The sequence below is a fragment of the Mesoplodon mirus genome (assembly GCF_964341445.2).
Source record: "Mesoplodon mirus genome assembly, chromosome: 9".
Lineage (NCBI taxonomy): Eukaryota > Metazoa > Chordata > Mammalia > Artiodactyla > Ziphiidae > Mesoplodon > Mesoplodon mirus.
This window is the reverse complement of record NC_138985.1, coordinates 20,132,843-20,152,470: the sequence shown is the minus strand read 5'-3', so window position 1 is coordinate 20,152,470 and position 19,628 is coordinate 20,132,843. Positions and strand designations below refer to the sequence as shown.

General features: G+C 36.5%; 1 protein-coding gene across 3 annotated transcripts in view; it reads right to left on the bottom strand.

Annotated features, from left to right (window-relative positions):
• KMT2E (lysine methyltransferase 2E (inactive)) overlaps positions 1–19,628 on the bottom strand; it is an 87,528-nt gene that overhangs the window by 26,712 nt on the left and 41,188 nt on the right. For all 3 annotated transcript variants that reach the window (XM_082631871.1, XM_082631873.1, XM_082631872.1), the window contains 6 exons: positions 11,458–11,516; positions 10,378–10,550; positions 6,775–6,813; positions 2,149–2,379; positions 1,900–2,030; positions 448–565 (listed from right to left, as the gene is read on the bottom strand). In XM_082631871.1, the coding sequence (XP_082487997.1) occupies positions 448–565; positions 1,900–2,030; positions 2,149–2,379; positions 6,775–6,813; positions 10,378–10,550; positions 11,458–11,516 (751 nt within the window). The remainder of the gene's footprint in view (positions 1–447; positions 566–1,899; positions 2,031–2,148; positions 2,380–6,774; positions 6,814–10,377; positions 10,551–11,457; positions 11,517–19,628) is intronic.

The following is a 19,628-nucleotide window of genomic DNA, read 5'->3' as shown; positions in this document are numbered from 1 at the left end:
TAACATTATATAACTAGAAAACATTTATTTTGGTACGTGAAAAACAAAACCAGAAATATTATTTTACACACCACTTCTAAAACATAATTTTATAAAAAATTTTATACTAGCACATATAAAATCTACTTTAGTTTTCAGCCTCGTCATCTACCTTGATCAAATCAGAGCATATATTTGACTCATAAATAGAGCTTCCAGAATAAACAGAGAAGTCCAGTATTTTCTCTTACAAGTAACATCACAATTTCTTCAATGCTCAAAGTAACTTGAGACCTCACAGCCAGTTACCACCTAAATTTTCGTAATGGAAAGATGTTGGGCAGTATAAAATGCATCAACAACTAAAAACCGGTGGTCTGTTTTAGGCCACCAGACTTTTTTGTGCTTAATACTCAGATTCCACACACTCCCTACCCCTGCCTCCCCAAAGGATTTCTATAAGCTTACCTCTGCATTCGGTGTACAAGAACGCCTAATGAACCGAGCTTCATTCCCAAAAGTCCTTGCATCAACACACATTTCTAGACCATGAAATTTAGAATAGAATAAAACAAAAGGGTATGGTCTACAAAAAAAGAAATGCATTAGAAACTATTAACATTTTGAATTTAAGAAATTTCTAAAAGACTCAGACTAAGTAGGGAGGCCAAGATTTGAATATACGCAGTCTGATACCAGAACCCATTCTTAACCACTAGGCTAATTCATGCTAATAAGATTTTTACCTGCTCCTATAACTTTACCTAAACCAAAGGTAATTAATTCAGGTGGGAATTCAAATTTACAAAGAATGATAAAAAGGGAGTGACCACTGCCTTTACATGAGGATTCATAATGAGATGCCATTAAAGTTCCTATCAGTGCACTTACGTGTTTGATTTACAGCACTGTTTCAGATCAAATCTGCTATACGAAAGGGAAAGATTCTTGTATATCTTTCATAACTTAAGTAACTCAGTTATAAACAATATGAAATATTTTAAATAATTATAGTATATAGGCTGAGAATGTTATTTCCCTAGAGATGCAAACATATTTCTAGACCTCAGGGAAGCGATGGCTATCACAAGATCACATCAATTCCCACCCCCAAAATCACAAACGATAGAAGAGGGCTCCAAAGTCCTTCCAGTACCAAGAAAGTGGCAGTTGAAAGTGGTGACAATAATGTAAGACCAAATCTAACATCCTCTGATAAAAGAAGGACGTGGTCACCAGTGGTCTTTGCAGGTTCTAGCAATTATAAGGAATTAGGAAGGGTTCTAGATGGAAAGGGTTCCTTATAATCTCAGGTAATCAGACTTTTTCATTAATGTCCACCTATATTGCTACAGTTTATCTTTGAAGTAGATTGTTTTAGAAGTGTCAGCAAGATAGGGATGGGGAAGAGACTAAGGAATAGGGACTTCCCTGGTGGCACAGTGGTTAAGAAGCCACCTGCCAATGCAGGGGACACGGGTTTGATCCCTGGTCCGGGAAGATCCCACATGCCGCGGAACAACTAAGTCCATGTGCCACAACTGAGCCTGTGCTCTAGAGCCCATGAGCCACAACTACTGAGCCCACGAGCCACAACTCCTGAAGCCCGCGTGCCTAGAGCCCGTGCTCCACAACAAGAGAAGCCACCACAATGAGACGCCCGCACACAGCAACAAAGAGTAGCCCCCGCTTGCCACAACTAGAGAAAACCCACACATAGCAATGAAGACCCAACACAAGCAAAAATAAATAAATTAATTTAAAAAAGAGACTAAGGAATATATCTGCATCTACAGTTTTAAATATTAAAATAATCCCTTAGAAAACAAAATACACATAAACAATAGCTTTGTGCTTAAAACAGCCAAAAATTCAATACTTAACTACAGAAAAATAATATGGAGAAATAAATGAATATACCTCTTAAAGAAATATCCATTTGCTTCAAACTGTTCTCTTAACATAAACTTCCCTCTGTATTCAATGATAAGTGCATCAGGAGGCAAGTCTTTTGCAGATCTCAGAATTTTCTTATTTTTTTGTATATGGCTCTACAATCAGAGAAAAGTTGAGATTAACTAAAACCAGACTGCTTTCAGTCTAAGTACTTAAGATATACAGTAGAAAAAGGTTTTTGCTTTATCATCTCTTGGCAAATGATATATTTACCTCTACAGGAGGTTTGAAGATCAAATTATTGGTATTCAAATCTGATTTATTTATCTCTTTTTTGTCATTTCCGTTGCCCAGTCTCAGAGCTATTCTTTGTGCCTCCCTCTGAACACCCTCACTATATTGGTTATTATTTGCCTCTTCATATCGATCCATCCATGCTTTGATTTTTGTCTCCCATCCAAAATTTGAACCATCAGATGAAGGATCAATCTCTGGAGCTGAGCCCTAAAATCACAGCAAGCTAAGCATTAATATCTGGATTTTAAGTATTTACACACACACACACACACAAAATATGACAATCTATATAAAAGAATATAATATAAACCAGAAATAATGACAGGCTTTCTAAGTTGGTCCTAGTAGGAAAAAGAAAAAAAAAAAAGACCATAAGTGAGCAGCTTAATACTTTATACTGATGCCAGACACACGAGTTGGAAAACTGAAGGAAGCAGAGTTAAGTTGAATAGCAGAAATTTAAGTTTCACTACTGTAGCCAAATGGGGGCTTTCAATAAAATTGAAAATACCCAAAACTTTGGAGTCACTGTCAGCTAACGGTTAAAAAAAGATAGCGTATAATAGTTTTTTTGAGACTGCCAATATCTACTCTGTACTCACAGTTCTATTTAACCAGAATAAATTTGCAATTATTATGTAAACTATACATACTGCATATTAAGTATAAACTTATTTTCTGATATAATACTTCAACTTTTAACATGTTTTATAATAAAAATATACTTTGATATCTTAATTTTGTATAATTCCAAGATCTACAATCAACTGTCCACATGATAAATTCAACATGAGAATAAAATGTCTCACAAAATACCTTTAAGCTTAAGTGCTTGCTCCTCCTCATACCCCCCATTAAAATCTGTTAAGATAAGACTGCTAAATGCCAAAATGCAGCAAGATGTTTTTTGATGTATCTCTTAGAGTAATGAAAATAAAAACAAAAATAAAGAAATGGGACCTAATTAAACTTAAAAACTTTTGCACACCAAAGGAAACCATGAACACAACGAAGAGACAACCTACAGAATGGGAGAAAATATTTGCAAAGTGACCAACAAGGGATTAACCTCCAAAGTATACAAACAGCTCAGGCGGCTCAATATCAAAAAAACTAACAACTCAATCAAAAAATGGGCGGACTACCTAAATAGACATCTCTCCAAAGAAGACATACAGATGGCCAAGAGGCATATGAAAAGATACTCAACATCACTAATCATCAGAGAAATGCAAATCAAAACTACAATGAGGTATCACCTCTCACCCGTCAGAATGGCCATCATCAAAAAATCTACAAACAATAAATGCTGGAGAGGGTGTGGAGAAAAGGGAACCCTCTTGCACTGTTGGTGGGAATGTAAATTGGTACAGCCACTATGGAGAACAGTATGGAGGTTCCTTAAAAAACTGAAAATAGAGCTACCACATGATCCAGCAATCCTACTTCTGGGCATACGTCTGCAGAAAACCTTAATTCGAAAAGATACATGCACCCCATTGTTCACTGCAGCACTATATACAATAGCCAGGACATGGACAACCTAAATGTCCATCGATGGATGAATGGATAAAGAAGAGGTGGTACGTACATACAATGGAATATTACTCAGCCATAGAAAGATCGAAATAATGCCATTTGCAGCAACATGGATGGATCTAGAGATTGTCAGACTGAGTGAAGTAAGTCAAAGAGAGAAAGACAAATGTCATACAATATCGCTTGTATGTGGAATCTAAAACAATGGTACAAATGAACTAATTTACAAAACAGAAATAGAGTCACAGATGCAGAAAACAAACTTATGGTTTGGTTACCAAGGGGGAAAGGGGGGAGGGATAAATTGGGACATTGGGACTGACATATACACACTGCTATATATAAAATAGATAACTAATAAGGACCTACTGTATAGCACAGGGAACTCTACTCAGTACTCTGTAATGGCTTATATGGGAAAAGAATCTAAAAAAGTGGATATATGTATATGTATAACTGATTCACTTTGCTGTACAGCAAAAACTAACAAAACATTGTAAATCAACAATACTCTAATAAAAATTTTAAAAAAAAAAGAAAAAGAATGCTAAATGCCAAGCAGTGAAAAGTTACAACCTCTCAATAGGTTTTGGGAAACAAAAAGGGAATCCTTTTCTCATTGGAATGCAACTTATAGAAAGGCATAATTACCACACATTTAAAAAGTTTATTAAAGCCTGGACTCCCTCAATTAATTATTTGCAGTCTTAAGACAAAAATCAATTAATGCAGATAACAAAAACATATACCTTATCGATAGCATAATTCAAATTTATAATGGATTTATTAACACAAGAAGTTTCAATTTAGTTGTTTGCAAATGCTGTTCATCAATTTTTCTACAGAATGGAACACCTTTATGAGAAGATAGATTATTTCTATAATGTGTACAACCTACCATAACTGTGAAATTTTAAAATCACATATAGATTTCATGAAAGTTCTTATATATGATGTTAGACATGTACATGTGTATGGTAACACTTACTAAAATTTACCATCAGTCCAACTTCCATATAAGTAACTAATCTTACAAAAAGTATTCTTTTCTATAATGAAACAAACGATAGTAAGTTGCTCAACTATTTGATAGGGGTAGGTTTCTTTTACTAATTGATCTTTTATGGAATTATATATTCTACATTATAATGACCACTTGATAAAGAACAGATTTTTATACAAATATGAAATATCACATATTTTGGGGCCTTTATTTTTATTCTTTTTTTATTTTTCAGAATTTTCTATAGTGAATATGGCTTATATAATACAAAAATATTTTTCAAATACTATATACAGACACAAAAGTTTACAATCACTTTTTTTTTTACTACCCCTATTATTTATGTTTATTTATATATTGAGGTGTAACTGATTTACAATATTATATTAGTTTCAGGTGTACAACGTAGTGATTCAAAATTTTTTATTGATCATACTTCATTTAAAGTGATTATAAAATATTGGCTATATTCCCTTTGCTTATTATTATTATCCTTGTAGCTTATTTATTCTATACATAGTAGTTTGTACCTCTTAATCCCCTAACTCCATCTTGCCCTTGTCCCCTCTTCCCCCACTGGTAACTACTAGTTTGTTCTCTGTATCTGTGAGTCTGTTTCTATTCTATTTATTCATTTGTTTTATTGTTTAGATTCCGCATATAAGTGATAATATACGGTATATTTGTCTTTCTCCTATACAACACTACATAATAAGGTTTTCATCACCTTTATTAAAGAAATCTACTCAGTTTTTGTTTTCTTTTTTGCCCTCCTTCCCCCACCCCCCAAAATAAATCCTCTAACTTGGTTTCTCTTCAATACAGTTCTTCTATATCTCTTGAGCCTTTTTAATATGACAGAATTACTTATTAGAAATGTAATGATCTTAAAGACATATTCAAGTTAACGAAAAAATTTTCAAAGATGAACAAAGCATTTTTCAAATTTTAATTCCTTAGTCACTTCTTTACATAATAAATGAAAATATTTCAGTTAAGTAAAAGATGCTCCTTCCTCATTAAGCCTGCTATTCAGATTAGATAAAATGGGAAAAAAGGAAAACCACTGGAGTATCAGTAGTTCTAACAGCTTAACAAAAAACCCTTTTTCAGACCTCTTCATTCTGGTGTCAGAGAAAGTCCCATAAATACAAGTTTAATATAGTAAATATAAAACCCCCAACTTTAACATATACAGCACATTTTACAGGACTTTGGACTTGCAGTATGCTGAGTGACACCATGTATTAACATTCTTAAGAAAGAGTTCCAAAACTATGCAAGAATAATCATTGGACAGCTGCTTAACGATCTGTTTTCCAGGAATGTGAAATAACTAATAATTATTACACTTTATACTATGGGGACAACAGATGTATTCTAACATGCTTCCCACATCCTATTTTAATATCTGGCAACTTGAGATACTCATGCTCCTTTGCTACCTAACCTAGAGCATTAGAGTAACACTGTACAGCTGACCTCCGTGATCCAACAGAAACCTATCCTTTACGGGGAGGCAGAGCTGGGGGGCTTGGTTCTCTCAGCCATCTTGGCATCTACAACACTGAGGATGTATTCTCATTAATTCAAGGCACAAGTGACTAGTCTGTACTTACACGGTGAATCCATGGTGATTTCATAATAGTTTATAACTACTGACAACTAAATCACTAGAATTCCAACTTTGCAAAAGAGCAAAATTTCAAATTCCAAATATTATTTTGCATTTCTATGTCTAGAATACTAGTGGTACTGGAGACACGGAATACAATAAATGATAAATGAAAATTTTTAATTTTAGTATTCGAAATTTTACTATTAGAAATTACTTATATATCTCCTTTTGTTTAATGTTTTAACAGTGTTAATAAACTCCAAGAGTGGTATATTAACCGTATTATAATTCTCTATGGTCCCACTTCTGGTAAAGATAATAAGCAATAAAATGACACAGAATTAAGACAGCACAATTTACTTTATTATGAACAAGCAACCACTTAGTTAAGTTCCTAGATATTGGACAACTGGTAATAAGGGCTTAAATTTAATGTGTTTACCTTAACTCTTGATGATTTCCTAGATCCTTCACGAAAGGCCTGAAATAACATGGAATTCTGAGTTAGTTTTTTAAAAACTGGATATAATTAATATTTAAAAATGAGTTCACTCAAGCTTTTTATTGAAGTCACATAAATAACACAAAATATGGTAATAACCAATATAGCCAGAACTAGGTGAATGTTGAAGTAAAGTCATCTACTAGAACACTGTACTACTGTTAAAAATAAATACAGACTACGTAATAACATGAAAATATGTATAAGATACAATGCTAAGAAAATTTCTAAATTTTCTGTGTGCTCAATATTACAATCATGGAAAAATATGTGATAAAAGTTGGAAGGTATTAAAAATATTGCAGTAGTTTTAAGTCATGAGCCAAGTTTTGGGGTGGGTTAAAATAATTTTGTTATTACTTTAATTTCTAAGTCAACTAGCAAGTAATACTTGAGCATTTACTAGTAGGGACTCAAATTATAAGCACTGTGGTGAAAAGAACTGTACTTACTCAGTAAATATTGAACGGGAGCTCTCTAATCTGCCAAGTCCTAAAGTGTTATCTAAGACTTACTTCACCACGCCACTCCCCAAAGTGTAAACTCTATTTCGAGAGACTTACGAACACTAAACCTAGAGTAAGCAATATAGTTCCTAATTTATTTAAGTTCCAAATTTGTGTGCAGACTATATGTTGGAAGACAGCAAGTTTTATTAAAAAGAGGAGGAGGAGGATGAGAAGGAGAAGCAGCAGCAGCAAAGAACCTTCACGTAAAACACAGAAAAAGAGCTAGGACTGTGAAGAATAGATATGTTCAGACAGGTGGACAACTGAAAGAGATACAATTCTGGTACTAAAGACATATGAAAGAAGGCATGCAATAGGAAGAAATACGTTGCATTCAAAGAAAAACTAATATACCGCACTTGTTACCTACTGAAAATAGTTATGATGTAAGACTGGCTAAAAAAAATGTAAAAGTAGGTCATGAAAGCCTTATTTAAAAAGTCGCATTTTAAGATTCTGACTTAAATACCGTATGTTCTTCACTATGATGGAGGGATCCATGAAATACCTCTGAGCAGAGAAGGGATATAAAGACGATATTCACAGAAAATGTCAGAACCAAATGCAGAATGGACTAAAGTAGAAAGAGGATAAAGTTGGAGAAATTGAAGAAGATATTACTGTACTGCCAAGAGGTAATAAGGGCGTAGACTGGGTTTATAGAAGCAAAAAGGAAGAAAAATAACAGTATACTGAAGAGACATTCCCAAGGAAAAATCAATAGTGCTTTTGACAATAACTCTGAATGTCAAAGACTAAACATGACTTAAAGATTTTTAAGCCTGGATAATGGCTGTGCTGCTGAAACAAAAGAAGAATTTGAAGTATGATGAAAGAAGATGCAAGTTTGGTTTACAGAGGAAACATTGAAAGAAAAATAGAACATTCATAAGTAAGTAACATGTGCTGACCATAGTTTTATGAAAAAATTAATATCAAGTTTGAAAAATTCAAGTAAAATTAGAAAATTTTAAAAATTAAAAAAAATTAAAATCCTAATATATGGGTCACAATACACAATCCATGTCTTTAACAGTGTTAACGCTTCGTGCCAAAGGCCTAAATTGCTAAAACACCAACCAACAATACCTTAATAGGGTTTTATGAGTATTTTTTAAATGTCATCTGTCCAGAATGTCTATTGTTAACTCCATTCACATTTTTAACAGTTAGCCATAACAACAGGCTGAATAAAAAGCAAAATTAGATATATCCTTTTGCTATATATTTTTAACTACATATTGCCCCCAAATAATAGTAAAAACTTAACAGTAAAGCAAACTAAATCTTTTATGCCCAGTTCCTGGATTTTTTTTTTCTAATCCTTATCAAGTATTACTAACTTAACATGAGAGAAAAAATTCTCTTTTTAAATGTACAACAATATTCTGAAACAAATAAGATGTGCTCTAAGACAGAACTGATTCATTTTAAATAGCCAAAAGTCATTCCAGCCAGAGAAAATGCAAAATCTATGTTTTATTTAAAAAGTAGATTTGTTAATCTAGATGACCTAAAAATAGAACTACACAAGGATAACGTTTCCAAGTAACTTTTATACGGTAAACAAAGAAGGCATAATTTAAAAGTAGTAAATGAAAAAATTAGGTCAATACCTAAACATGAGTTCCTAAATTGTAAAAAGCACTTAAGAGACAATCATTTCTCTGCATAAGTTACAATCTGAGATGAGGAAAATAACAATGAAATAAAGCAAAATGTTCTTAAGTGCTGTAATAATAGGTTCAAGTGCCATGATGAAATGCAAAGAAAGATCATCATAGCAAATTTCATAAAAAAAAGTAGTGCTTTAGATGGGCCTCGAAGTAGAGTAGGAGTTTAAAAGATAAAGATGGAGAAGAGGATATTCTAAACAATGAAGGGAACAGCTTAAGTAAAGATAACATATCAGAAATCAGAGGTAGAATTTGGTAATAGTTGTCCAGACTGAATAAAATACAGGGAGAAGAATAGCAAAATTAGAGAGAGAGACATATGTGAAGACTGCCAGAATCAAGACTTATTTTAAACAGGGAGGTGAAATTAGAAAATGAAAAAGGTATTTAAAAGTACACGCTGCCGGACTTCCCTGGTGGCGCAGGGTTAAGAGTCCGACTGCCAATGCAGGGGACACCGGTTTGAGCCCTGGTCTGGGAAGATCCCACCCGCTGCAGAGCAACTAAGCCCATGTGCCACAACTACTGAGCCTGCGCTCTAGAGCCCACAAGCCACAACTACTGAGCCCATGCACCTAGAGCCCGTGCTCCACAACAAGAGAAGCAACCACAGTGAGAAGCCTGTGCACCGCAATGAAGAGTAGCCCCCGCTCACCTCAACTAGAGAAAGCCTGTGTGCAGCAACCAAGACCCAACGCAGCCCCCAAAATTAATTAAATGTAAAAAAAAAAAAGTACATGCTGCCTATTAAATAACATCATGAAGAATTACTCAAAAAAATGATTTTATACCTACGTATAATTTCACTCTTTAATAAATATATAGTCATTATGGAAAGCATGTTTTACCTTACATGACAAAAAACTTCATTAGCAATTATAACAAATTTATTAAAAAGTGGCTTATAAATAGTTTTCTGCCATCATATCCTGGTGATATTTTAATACAAAAATTTAAGTGAGAAAGATCTAGGTAGTAAGAAATTCAACAAATGTGGAGCCTTATTAAAATGATTAAATGTGACTCAGAGACAAACAGCTATAAACCACCATTCACAATCATTACATGCTCCTCCACCTCTTTATAAACTAGTAAAAAGTTAGAACTGTGACTTCTGTTTTCTAAAACAACAACCTTCACTAAATATTATTTTAGCTTTTGCATTTCTCTGACTAGTCTCATCAGAGTGATGATTTAAAGCAGTTTGCAAACATTTTCTCTACTCCATTTCAATCTTTAAAACACATTAAAAATTTTAAATGAGTGTGATGAAGCTTAGATCCTGCTACCTTCTCTAGCTACTATCCATTACTCCTACGACTTCCTATCTACTCATCTTCAAAACAGGAAAAACTTACTTTTTTACATTTTGAAATGTTTTGTTCTTTCTCCCCGCTTTTTTTCCTTCTTTTATCATTAGCCTTGGAAACTCTTGAAGCAGTTAAAGTAATCGATGTCGGGGTATGCTGAAATGCAGTATATAATTCCACAGGAACCTCATCACCACTCTCAGTTGCACTGGTATCACCATCTTCAAAGGCAGAATAAAAATTATTGCACAAGTAATACTCCTACTTCAAACAATAAAACAGCATTCCACATGACAAACTATTATTCCCCCATCTTTCTGAAGAATAAACTTTTTCACTTCCTCACTCAGTAAGACATGTTTACATGCAAACTGCAAATATATTTCTCAAATGTTAAACTAGAAAGGATACAAAATCTGACAACACACTCAGGTGCTGTGACTGTGGGAAACAGACACTTACAAACATAGCCAGTGGAAATTCAAAATTCTCTATGAAGGGGAATTTAGCTATATCTAGCAGAATTCTATATACACCTACCCTCTTCACCCAGCAACCCCATTTCTAGGGATCTATCCACAGATAAACTGGGAAAAGTACAAAAAAACCCTTATCCAAGAGGGTTTCATGACGTTACTATTTGTAGTAACAAAAACACTGGAAACACCCCAAATGTCCATCAAACAGTTCAATAAACTATGGTTATTCAAAACCAGTTGTATTGGTGGCAACGTGTTTTATAAGCCAAAGTGGAAGTTTAGCATATGTTACAACTTCAAATCCTGTTCCTAAAAATGAAATAAACACTATTGCACATGATCAACAAACGGATCACCATGTTTCAAAAGAGCAAACATATTTTACTTCTTTAAACCAATAGGTTACCTATGTGCAAGAAAATATGGATGATTTTAGATTTTTATTTATTTTCCATATTTCCTAAAATAAATACATTATTGTTCTATAAAATATGTAAAATAGAGTATTTAAAATCTACACTTGAGATTGTAAATTATATATACAATCAACATTCATTAGCAAGGAGTTTATGTCTGACTAAAAAATATGCAGGCCACTTATTCTCTCAATCATACTGAAGTTAATTTAGTATAGATCCTTTTCACCCACCTGACATATTTTCCCTTTTCCGGCGTTGTAGCAGCACCGCCCTCTCTTTATCCAAACTCCTATATTAAAATATTAACATGATTATTTATAAACTTTCATAAATTTAGATATAAAGCAGATTTGTTTTAAATGGGATAAACTTTATAATTTCTCTAATGTTCTTATTGAAAATGTACAGTATAAAATATATGTACTATCACTTGCCTTACGGTTTAGATTTGATCTAGCAGAATTAGCAGTAGATGCCAGTTAAGTGACTCTGTTGTGTTAAGAAAATTATTTTTTACTTTGGAAACTAGTACTTTTTTTTTCCAAACTGAAAAAAAAAAGCAAAACGCCTGGGGGGGAGATGTTAGTGTAATTATTGCATTATTACTATTTGCCTAAATTATTTCCAATTTTGAAATAATAAACACTAAACATTTAACAATTAGGCAAAATATTTCATTAACCTCCCCCAGCCTCCGCTCATGAACTACATCATCCATAGTAACCGTTTACTTGCCCCCCCTCCGCCCCCAAAGCATTTTCACTGTCTAAACTTATTAGTCTACATGTCAAATAACTGGATATAGTTCTCAGATGGGAGCTGAGATGGGGGAATGCGAGCTTTAGACGGAAATACCTGCCACTCAGTAATAAGACTCGCCTTAGTATCTAGCAGGACATAACACCATCCTCACATCACTGGTAGTTGTAGTTATCACAGAAGAATAAGCAGAGAACACCCAAGTGACTGTCCTCCCTAATGGTCAGTTTTTAAGCAACCTTTACTGAAAATCAGCAGATGTGTACCCCATGATTAAAAAGAAAAGATTTTAATATGTTAAAAAAAAACCCAACTATCTGGAAAAAGGCGAGTAACTATTATAAAGTGAAACAAAATCAAAGAAAAACCTCACTCATACAAGGATGTCCACGCTCACCACTCTTATTCAACATAGTTTTGGAAGTCCTAGCCACGGCAATCAGAGAAGAAAAAGAAAAGAAATCCAAATTGGTAAAGAAGAAGTAAAACTGTCATTGTTTGCAGATGACATGATACTATACATAGAAAATCCTAAAGATGCCATCAGAAAACTACTAGAGCTCATCAATGAATTTGGTAAAGTTGCAGGATACAAAATTAATGCACAGAAACCTCTTGCATTCCTATACACTAATGATGAAAAAATCTGAAAGAGAAATTAAGGAAACAATCCCATTTACTGCAACAAAAAGAATAAAATACCTAGGAATAAACCTACCTAAGGAGGCAAAAGACCTGTACTCAGAAAACTATAAAAAACTCATGAAGGAAATCAAAGATGACACAAACAGATGGGAGAAATACACCATGTTCTTGGATTGGATCAATATTGTGAAAATGACTATACCACCCAAAGCAACCTACAGATTCAATACAAGCCCTATCAAATTACCAATGGCATTCTTCACAGAATTAGAACAAAAAATTTTACAATTTGTATGGAAACACAGAAGACCCCGAATAGCCAAAGCAATCTTGAGAAAGAAAAATGGAGCAGGAGGAATCAGACTCCCTGACTTCAAACTATACTACAAAGCTACAGTAATCAAGACAGCATGGGACTAGCACAAAAACAGACATATAGATCAACGGAACAGGAGAGAAAGCCCAGAGATAAACCCATGCACCTATGGTCACCTAATCTATGACAAAGGAAGCAAGAATATACAATGGAGACAAGACAGCCTCTTCAATAAGTGGTGCTGGGAAAACTGGACAGCTCCATGTAAAAGAATGAAATTAGAACACTCCCTAACACCATACACAAAAATAAACTCAAAATGGATTAAAGACCTAAATGTAAGACCGGACACTATAAAACTTTCAGAGGAAAACATAGGAAAAACACTCTTTGACATAAACCACAGCAAGATCTTTTTTGACCCACCTCCTACAGTAATGAAGATAAAAACAGAAGTAAACATATGGGACCTAATGAAACTTAAAAGCTTTTGCACAGCAAAGGAAACCATAAACAAACCGAAAAGACAATCCTCAGAATGGGAGAAAATATTTGCAAACAAAGCAACCAACAGGGGATTAATCTCCAAAATATACAAACAGCTCATGGAGCTTAATATAAAAAAAAAACCTAACAACCCAATCAAAAAATGGGCGGATGACCTAAAGAGACATCTCTCCAAAGAAGACATACAGATGGCTAAGAGGCACATGAAAAGATGCTCAACATCACTAATTATTAGAGAAATGCAAATCAAAACTACAATGAGGTATCACCTCTCACCAGTCAGAATGGCCATCATCAAAAAATCTACAGGGCTTCCCTGGTGGCGCAGTGGTTGAGAGTCCGCCTGCCGATGCAGGGGACACGGGTTCGTGCCCCGGTCTGGGAAGATCCCACATGCCGCAGAGCGGCTAGGCCCGTGAGCCATGGCCGCTGAGCCTGCGCGTCTGGAGCCTGTGCTCCGCAAAGGGAGAGGCCACAACAGTGAGAGGCCCGCCTACCGCAAAAAAAAAAAAAAAAAAAAAAAACAACTCTACAAACAGGGCTTCCCTGGTGGTGCAGTGGTTGAGAGTGCAGGGGACACGGGTTCGTGCCCCGGTCCGGGAAGATCCCACATGCCGCGGAGCGGCTAGGCCCGTGAGCCATAGCCACTGAGCCTGCGCGTCTGGAGCCTGTGCTCTGCAACGGGAGAGGCCACAACAGTGAGAGGCCCGTGTACCGCGAAAAAAAAAAAATCTACAAACAATAAATGCTGGAGAGGGTGTGGAGAAAACGGAACCCTCTTGCACTGTTGGTGGGAATGTAAACTGATACAGCCACTATGGAGAACAGTATGGAGGTTCCTTAAAAAACTAAAAATACAACTATCATATGACCCAGCAATCCCACTATTGGTCACATACCTTGAGAAAACCGTAATTCAAAAGAACACATGTATCCCAGTGTTCACTGCAGCACTATTTACAATAGCTAGGATATGGAAACAACCTAAATGTCTAACAATAGATGAATGGATAAAGAAGATGTGGTACATATATACAATGGAATATTACTTAGCCATAAAAAGGAATGAAATTGGGTCATTTGTAGAGATGTGGATGGACCTAGAGTCTGTCAGAGAAAAGTAAGTCAGAAAAACAAATATCGTACATTAATGCATATACGTGGAATCTAGAAGAACTGTAGAGATGAACCTACTTCCAGGGCAGGAATAGAGACGCAAACGTAGAGAATGGACATGTGGACATGGCTGGGCGGCGGGGGGAAGGGGAGGGTGGGATGAACTGGGAGATAAGGATTGACATATATACATTACCAAGCGTAAAACAGATAGCCAGTGGGAACCTGCTATAAAGCACAGGAAGCTCGGCTCGGTGCTCTGTGATGACCTAGATGGGTGGGATGGGGGGGTGCGGTGGGTGGGAGGGAGGTCCAAGAGGGAGGGGATATATGTATACATACAGGTGATTCAGTTTACTGTACAGCAGAAACTAACACATTGTAAGGCAATTATACTCCAATAAAAAAGAAAAAAAGGAAAAACCTCACTCATAATAAACAAATGAAAAGTATCAATGAAAAGTATCAATAAAACACTGAGATTACCATTTCTCACCTAGTTAAACCAGCAAAAATCCAAGTCCATCAAAAACTCTACTGTGAGGCTGGGGAAAATAGGCATGCTTATCCATGACTGGTGGGAATTCAAAACTGGACAGTTGCTACTGGAGGGGAATTTGGCAATATCTGACAAAATTTGATATATACATTTACCCTTTTACTGAATAATCCCACTTCACTTGCAATTACACAAGACTGGAAACAACTCAAATGTCCACTCAAAGGGCTGACTAAACTATAGTACATGAAGATGGAGCACCTTGAAGCTACAGAAAGAAATGAGTCAATCTGTATGTTACTACTATGAAGTGATCTTCAGGATTTTTTTTTTTTTTTTTTTTTGCGGTACACGGGCCTCTCACTGTTGTGGCCTCTCCCATTGCGGAGCACAGGCTCCGGATGCACAGGCTCAGCGGCCATGGCTCACGGGCCTAGCCGCTCCACAGCAATGTAGGATCCTCCCGGACTGGGGCACGAACCCGCGTCCCCTGCATTGGCAGGTGGACTCTCAACCACTGCGCCACCAGGGAAGCCCCAGGATATATTTTTAAGACAAAAAACTAATGTGGCAACAACTCTACATAATATACTACTGCTTATCTAAGTAAGGAGGGGAATACATATATATATATATATATATGTGCATATCTGTTTCTAATATAACAAACAATGGAAGGAATAATCAATTTTTAAAAAATTGTTACTTCCAAAGTGGAAGGGACAGGGGTCGTGTATGTTAGACTTATTTGAATGTACCTTGTCTTAAATATCTGACTTTAGAATGATGTGACTACTTCTTACGTAATTAAACAAGCATATAATTATAAAAATAAAGTATAAAAAGCAATCCTTAAAAATAAAATGGCTGTATTACTCATCCATTTCTGGTAGGAATGAAAAATGATACAACTACTCTGCAAAATAATTTGACAATTTCTTATAAAACTGAACATGCAACTAACTACCGTATGACCAAGCAATTGCACTCTTGGGCATTTATCCCAGAGAAAACAAAACTTAGGTTTACACCAAAACCTGTATACAAGTGTTCAGAGCAACTTTATTTGTAATAGCCAAAAACTGGAAATGACCCAAGTGTCCTTCAGTAGGTGAGCAGTTAAACAAACTCTGGTACATATATACCACATAACACTACTTAAAAATAGAAAAAAGTGAAATACTGCTATATGCCACAAAATAGCTGGCTTTCCAGGGAATTATGCTCAGTAAAAAAAAGCCAATCCCAAGGGCTTCCCTGGTGGCGCAGTGGTTGAGAGTCTGCCTGCCGATGCAGGGGAGATGGGTTCGTGCCCCAGTCCGGGAAGATCCCACATGCCGCGGAGCACCTGGGCCCGTGAGCCATGGCCGCTGAGCCTGCGCAACTGGAGCCTGTGCTCCGCAACGGGAGAGGCCACAGCAGTAAGAGGCCCGCGTGCCGCAAAAAAAAAAAAAAAAAAAGCCAATCCCAAAAGGTCACATACTGTGTGATTCCATTTATGTAACATTCTTGAAATGACAGAATTACTGAAATGGAGTACAGATTTAGTGGTTGCCAAAGGTCAGGGATGGGAGGGGTAAGAGGTGGGAGGTAGGTATGGCTAGGAAAGGCAACATGAGGGATCTTTGTGATTGAAATGTTTTGTAGCTTGACTATACCAATGTCAATATTCTAGCTGTGATATTGTATTAACAGTTTTGCAAGATGTTACCACTGGGAGAAACTGAATAAAGGATACGCAGGATCTCTGTATTATTTCACAAATGCATGCAAACCCACATTACTTCAAAAGTTTAATTTTTAAAAAATCAAAAATAAAACTAGGGCTTCCCTGGTGGTGCAGGGGTTAAGAATCCGCCTGCCAATGCAGGGGGACATGGGTTCGAGCCCTGCTCCTGGAAGATCCTACATGCCGTGGAGCAACTAAGCTTGTATGCCACAACTACTGAGCCTGCGTTCTAGAGTCTCTGAGCCACAACTACTGAGCCCTCATGCTGCAACTACTGAAGCCCGTGCACCCTAGAGCCTGTGCTCCTCAACAAGAGAAGCCACCGCAATGAGAAGGCCATGCACCGCAACAAAGAGTAGCCCCTGCTCGCCACAACTTGAGAAAGCCTGCACGCAGCAACAAAGACCCAACGCAGCCAAAAATAAGTAAATAAAATAAATAAATTTATTTTAAAAATAAAAAATAAAATAAAAAAATAAAACCAATAACCTAACCCAGAAGTGTGTACCCAGTTGGTGTTATAACCACACAATAAAATTCTTTCAAGAGACTTTAAACACAAAAAATTAACTATACATCCCTGTAGAAAATATCTTACAGGAAAAAAAGTTCTCAACTGTTTTACATAATCATATTGTTACAGGTGCTCTTGTTGGTACTGTTACTCTGAGACTGTTACATTCTTCTATGGGATTAAGCAGTTGAGCAAATTACATGGTACTCTAATTACACTACTGTATGTTTTGTTGAGAACTAGGATAAAAAGAGACACAGATGGAATACAGAAACAGTTAAATGAAAACCTTGCACAGTCAACCTCTGAACAATGTGAGGGCTGGGGTGCCAAAATGCAGAGTGTGTAGTTCTGTAGTATCTACTATTGAAAAAATTCCATGCATAAGTGGACATGCACAGTTCAAACCTATGTTGTTCAAAGGTCAACTGTATTCCTAAATTTAAATTGCAATTATCTGTATAAACTCATGCATTTTATCTTAAAAATAAACAAACAGACAAAACTTATAGTAGACTAGGTTCATCTACTAAAAAGACCTAGCAACGTTGAGTAGTTCCGGAGGAAGGAGCAATACTAGCTCTCAGATTCTGGTCTTGAAAACCAATTCTGAGCGTGGGGCACAGAAGTATAAGATAAGCCCGAGACATCTTGTCGTATTAGATTGCACAAAGCTAGCAAGTACTACTAGGGTATTTTCAAAAGGACCGCAAAGCCAACTTGAAGTGGTTCCCACTGACCAAAAATGGGACAAAATTTGAACATAAATAAGGATAATAGGGGGACTTCCCTGGTGGCGCAGTGGTTAAGAATCTGCCTGCCAATGCAGGGGACATGGGTTTGATCCCTGGTCTGGGAAGAACCCACGTGCCATACAGCAACTAAGCCCATGCGCCACAACTACTGAGCCTGCACTCTAGAGGCCACGAGCCACAACTATTGAGCCTGCACGCCACAACTACTGAGCCCGCGTGCTGCAACTACTGAGCCCACGCACAGCAACTACTGAAGTCCATGTGCTCTAGGGCCCGCATGCTGCAACTACTGAGCCCGTGTGCTGCAACTACCGAAGCTTGTGTTCCTAGAGCCCATGCACTGCAACGAGAAGCCACTGCAATGAGACGCCCACGCACTACAACGAAGAGTAGGCCCTGCTCGCCGCAACTAGAGAAAGCCCGCACACAGCAACGAAGACCCAACACAGCCAAAAAAAAAAGATAAAATGGACTTCCCTGGTGGTACAGTGGATAAGACTCCACGCTCCCAATGCAGGGGGCCCAGGTTCGACCCCTGGTCAGGGAACTAGGTCCCACATGCATGCTGCAACTAAGAGTTTGCATGCCACAACTAAGGAGCCTGCGTGCCACAACTAAGGAGCTGACAAGCCACAACTAAGGAGCTGGCGAGCTGCAACTAAGAAGCCCGTGAGCCACAACTAAGCAGCCCGCATGCCACAACTAAGGAGCCCACGTGCCGCAACTAAGGAGCCCGCCTGCCGTAACTAAGACCCTATGCAACCAAATAAATAAATATTTAAAAAGAAAGGAATAACTGCAACAGACTGATATCTAATATGTTTAAATCCCTGATTTCATAATGACACTTAAAATTCTTTTCACTATTCTAAAAACTGATAAAGCCTACAAATCAACAAGCATTTATGCCGCCTTTCCTCAGTGAAATATACCTTAAGAGAACTGAACAGTTAATATGGGGAAGTTTTCTACAGAAATAGTCCAGCTAATAAGTGATAAGCAACAGAATTAACATGTCACTAATTTGCAACCCCTAATGAATTAATGGATTTTAAAAATAACCATCAATGGGTCCCATTCAGATATTATAAGATGTGTCACCTGATAGAACACAGTGTATGAAAGTCTAACCCCCCAAAAAAAGGGACCTAAATCTAATCACACACCTATTTACAGAAATATCTATAGAGAGAAATCTGTTAAATCATGATAATGCAATTGGCAAACTCACCAGGATAAATAAACAATTCAGTCCCTTAAAGAAACACACTGCAAAGGAGACTGGGGTTGGTGGGGTAAGGGGTGTAGCTTTAGATTACTAGAGACTTAAAAGAGATGTAGAGCAACCAATCAATACTTTAAGAATGGCTGGATGTAATAGATTTTGCTGCATGTATCAATATAATAATCGTTTTGTGGTTACAGATTTTTGTTAAAAAATTCTTTTATAGATACATACTGAAATACACATACACAAATACATACATACTGAAATACATAAGGATACACATGAATGAAATAATATATTTGGGATTTGCATTAAAACAATATGTGAAGGAGA